General features: G+C 42.5%; 1 protein-coding gene across 1 annotated transcript in view; it reads left to right on the top strand.

The window, feature by feature from the left end:
- The window catches only part of LOC107293922 (E3 ubiquitin-protein ligase TRIM39-like), a 23,975-nt gene extending 22,004 nt beyond the window's left edge, over positions 1–1,971 (top strand). Inside the window, exon 5 of the mRNA XM_029285499.1 lies at positions 917–1,971. Coding sequence (XP_029141332.1) covers positions 917–1,431 — 515 coding nt within the window. The 3' untranslated portion in view covers positions 1,432–1,971. The remainder of the gene's footprint in view (positions 1–916) is intronic.
- Positions 1,972–4,659: the final 2,688 nt, after the last annotated feature.

Here is a 4,659-nt window from a genome sequence, read left to right as displayed (position 1 = left end):
CTGCCTGACTATAAATTGGTGAGAGACCAGGTCTTTGGGAGCAGAGAAATTAAGTCCTTTGGGTCACAGCAAATAGCAAAGTTGGAGCACCAGGGATGTCCCAGGGGTGCTTTTTTCACGAGGTAACTGGATTTTCTTGTTTTTCTTTGAAGACATTTCGCTTCTCATCTAAAGAAGCTTCTTCAGCTCTGACTGGATGATGGGGTGAGGGTCAGAGTCAGAGCTGAAGAAGCTTCTTGGATGAGAAGCGAAACATCTTCGAAGAAAAACAATGAAGTCCCGTTGCCTCGTGAAAAAAAGCGCCTTTGGGACAACCATGACCTGGATGACTGAGAATCTCCAGAGACATCAAGCACCAGGGATGTCTCCACCTTGTGAGCCATCAAATTGATGAAAGCAGAGGTTTCCTGTGCAGAAGCCTCCCCTTTTGTACATCCCTGTGACATCCTGATGCTCATAGAAAAAAGGGCAGAGCTTCCTCACATTCCATCATGTGCCCCAAGTTCCCTGTGGGGGGATCCCTCTGACTCTGCCAGTTCAGAACTGAAACATGACGGCCTCTTGCTCTGCCTGATCTTCTGGATTAAAGCTCCAGGTAGAATCCCTGTTCAACCTTGGCCCTCCCGGGAACTCACTGAAGGCAAAGCCAACCACTCTTCACCCCCCATCCCAATCTTCCCACCTGCAAGATGGAAGTTAAAGAGATTGATATGCAGGGATGTTAGAAGGGGGTGAAGCACCATGAAGGCTTGGAAAGACAAGGCAACGGGCCGTTTATAAAATCAGTGAATCTTCCAGTCCTGGAAGCTGAACTCCTTTCAGAGTGGAGGTCGTAGGGTTGATATATTGGGGGTCAAAACACAAACCAGGCCTGCAGCCTAAGCTTTTGTTCTTCTTCCTTCCTTCCCGTTTGCAGTGGAGGTAATTCTGGATCCATACATAGACCATCCTCGCCACGTTTGCATCCCCGAAGATGGAAAAAGCGTCAGAGTATTTAAGACACGTAAACAAATATATCCTTTCCTAAACAGCAGGATATTTGAAGGTTGTCCATATGTCCTTGGCTGTCAGACGTTCTCAACAGGGAGACATTTCTGGGAAGTTACTGTAAGAAATACAAAAGGATGGCGTGTAGGGATTACCGACAAGGCATTGAACGTAAGGCATCTTGATGAGCACGCCAGCCACTGGCAGGTTTATAAATGGGAAAAGAAATACGGGACCTACTCTCCGTCAGTACGCTCTGAACTGGTCCTGACTGAGGAGCTCACGAGGATCCGCATCTCTCTCAACTGCGAAGGAGGACAAGTGAGCTTTTTTGATGCCAGGACCGCAGCACTGCTCTGTACATTCTCAGACACTTCCTTGGTTGGAGAGACCCTTCTGCCCTGTTTCTTTTTGCGTGATGACGCTTTAATGACACTCCCCTAAAAGAGGGGACCTCCATAGGCAAACCTTTGCAAAAATCCCTATTTGCTAAGCTGTAGTCGCTGAAAGCCTTTAAAACAGAGGTTCCTTAGCTTTTTGGCTACTACACCTTCCTTGGATGCCACACTGAGTTGCTTGCGGTTGTGTAGCCTTGGAAATGGAAAGAATGGGTCAGTCAATCAATTTAAAAAATGAGGTGTCCTGTGGGAGCTTTATAGGCTTTAGTGTTATGTGTTCAAGTGTATCAATATTAAGGATACCTTATCTTACACGGCTAAACCCATAAATCATGGGTTTTAGATGTCCGTCACAGCTCTCCTTCCCATTTATGTATCCTGCTTGTTTCTTTAATGTTTAGTTGCAATCAGTGAGTGTGTAGGTTCCCATAATTTAATATATTCTGTTTTCTTTCCCTTTTTTTCTTTCTTTTTTTCTGTTTCTTTTTAAATGTACACAATAATCATAATCCCAACAAACTAGCAGGGCTTCAGCAAATATTAGACTCAATGTAAGATTTACAGCTTCCTAGGCTTTTTTTTTATATTACAAATCCTAGTACTGTTTCTGTCTTTTTATATATCTACTATATCATCAATGATTTGGACGAGGGGATAGATGGGGGACTCATCAAATCTGTGGATGACACCAAGCTGGCAGGAATAGCCAACACTCCAGAAGACAGGCTTAGGATACAGGAGGACCTGGACAGACTTGAACACTGGGCGCTATCTAACAAAATGAAATTCAATGGTGAAAAAAGTAAGGTTCTACATTTAGGCAAGAAAAACCAAATGTACAGGTATAGTATAGGGCAGTGGTTCTCAACCTTCCTAATGCCGCAACCCTTTAATACAGTTCCTCACGTTGTGGTGACCCCCAACCAGAAAATTATTTCCGTTGCTACTTCATAACTGTAATTTTGCTACTGTTATGAATTGTAATGTAAATATCTGATATGCAGCATGTATTTTCATTGTTATAAATTGAACATAATTAAAGCATAGTGATTAATCACAAAAACAATATGTAATTATATATTGTGAAATATTTATTTCTAATTACAAATAAATGAAATTTTGTCTTGAAGCATGGGTGCTCCACCTATGGCTCTGAAGGGAGACCTGACTTTTTCTCTTCTTTAAATGAGCCCTTGAAGTTGCCTGATTAGGTTAAGCATGACCTGTGAAAAATTAATATGATTGTGTATGGGGGGGGGGAGTGCTTATGGGGTGGGAGAAAATAAGGATTAGTTGAGGTGATACTCAAGGGGAGCTATACTTGTAGACATTTGTTGTCCATGTGTGTGATGTGGCCCACACAATTTGCCTCTTCAGCCTGAGCCACTGCCCGTTTTTCTACCTCCAGCTGAAATTCACTGAGGGTGTGGAAGAGGACCCCTGTCCTTCCAGGACATTTGATCCTAATGACCTTCAGAGCTTCTCTCTCTGAAGAAGGCAGAAGGGGAAACCTTGGCTCTTTTATGACTCGTGGACTTCAACTCCCAGAATTCCTGAGCCAGCATAGCTCAGTTCTGGAGCTGTGCCTGCCAGAATCTTAAGAGAGATTTTTGGAAGGAGGTCTTGTCCACTGAGGCAGAGGCAGCAGAAGGGAAATCCATTCCTTCCTCCCACCCCACTGCTGGTTCCACTGAGCAATAATCAACTGCTTTTGGTGCAGCAGCCAGGGCAGGAAGAATGGGGGGCATTACTACAGCAACTGCAAGAAAAGGCCCCTTGGAGCTTCTTTTTTTTTTTAATATAAATTTTTTATTATTTTCATCATAAAACACATCACAAGTACATCACAATGCTATAAACCCCCCCCCTCCCCCCCCCTGGACTTCCCAAACCTAATCCCAGGATACTATTCAAATAAAAGTAAGCTACTATTAATATCCCTAACTCCACAAAGTATTATTCTACATAAGTAGATGAAATATATAGATAAAAAAGAAACAAGTTATCTAAAAACCTAAATTATATTCCACCATTCTATGCTTTTTTTGAATATAATCAATCCATCTTCTCCATATTGATAAAAATTGTTCATTTGAATGATTCTTCAAATAAGCCGAAATTTTTGCCATTTCAGCAAGATACGAAACCTTCAATCTCCAGTCCTCCATTGTAGGTAAAACTTTACTCTTCCAATTTTGAGCTATCAACAAACGGGCAGCTGTTAAGCAGTACAACGTTAAGTTCGTTTCTTTTACATCCAAATTTTGTGTGATACCTAGGAGAAAGAACTGAGGCAGAAAAACAATTCTTTTTTTAAAAATTTGCTGTAAGTTCCACCGCAATTTTATCCAAAAAGCCTTAATAACCTTGCAAGTCCACCACATATGAAAAAAAGTTGCATCTTGTTGTCCACACCTCCAGCACTTGGATTCATAATTCTCATAAATTCGGGACATAGTTGAAGGATCCATGTGCCATCTATAAAACATTTTATAAAAGTTTTCACGCAGGTTTTAAAACTTTAAAAAAAAAAAAAAAAAAAAGGCCCCTTGGAGCTTCTTGATTCCACACTAGGAGCAGATTCATTTTGCCCCCCCCCTCCCGTCCCGGGTTTCCAGAGGCACTCTAGGAAACAGAGAAAAGGCAGGCAGGAGGGGAAAGGGAAACACATGCTGCAGACCAAAACATCCACCCAAAGCAGCTTTCATCTCCAAAGCCCCCCCCCCTTTTGATCTCTTCCCTTTTCACTGCCTGGACCAGTTTTCCTTCTCCCACCTGTAATGAAATGGCGCTCCCTTCCCCTGCATCCCATAAGTAGGAAGCCATCAAGGGGAGGGGGAGGGGGAGGGATCGAGCAGCAGGAATCAGAAAGTATGTGCTGTCTTAAGGAGGGCTGCAGGGATCTCAGAGGAGGAGAGGACAAGGGGGGGGGCAAAATACTTATGCCCGCCACATAAGTAGGAACAAAGCTCCCACATTTATCATTAGTGTGATCTACCACTGGGAATTTAGGGGATCTAATGCAAACTTCCAATTGTGTGAGGATGGGTTATCTGGGAGCTCAGTTAACTCCTGTGCAGCAACTGCCACCAACTTACTCCTCAAGAGTTTATTTATTTATTTATTTAATCCCATTTATACCCCGCCCTTCTCCCGAGGGACTCAGGGCGGCTTACAGGGAAATAAAAACAGTACAATACAATAGATAACTCTAAAAGCCAAATTAAAATATATATTAAATAACCTGTATTAAGTTTAATATTATAAAATCCCT

Source organism: Protobothrops mucrosquamatus, unplaced genomic scaffold, assembly GCF_001527695.2.
Source record: "Protobothrops mucrosquamatus isolate PMUCROS unplaced genomic scaffold, P.Mucros_1.0 scaffold1774, whole genome shotgun sequence".
Classification (NCBI taxonomy): Eukaryota; Metazoa; Chordata; class Lepidosauria; order Squamata; family Viperidae; genus Protobothrops; species Protobothrops mucrosquamatus.
The sequence above is the reverse complement of the archived record's forward strand: the minus strand, read 5'-3'. Positions and strand labels throughout refer to the sequence as shown.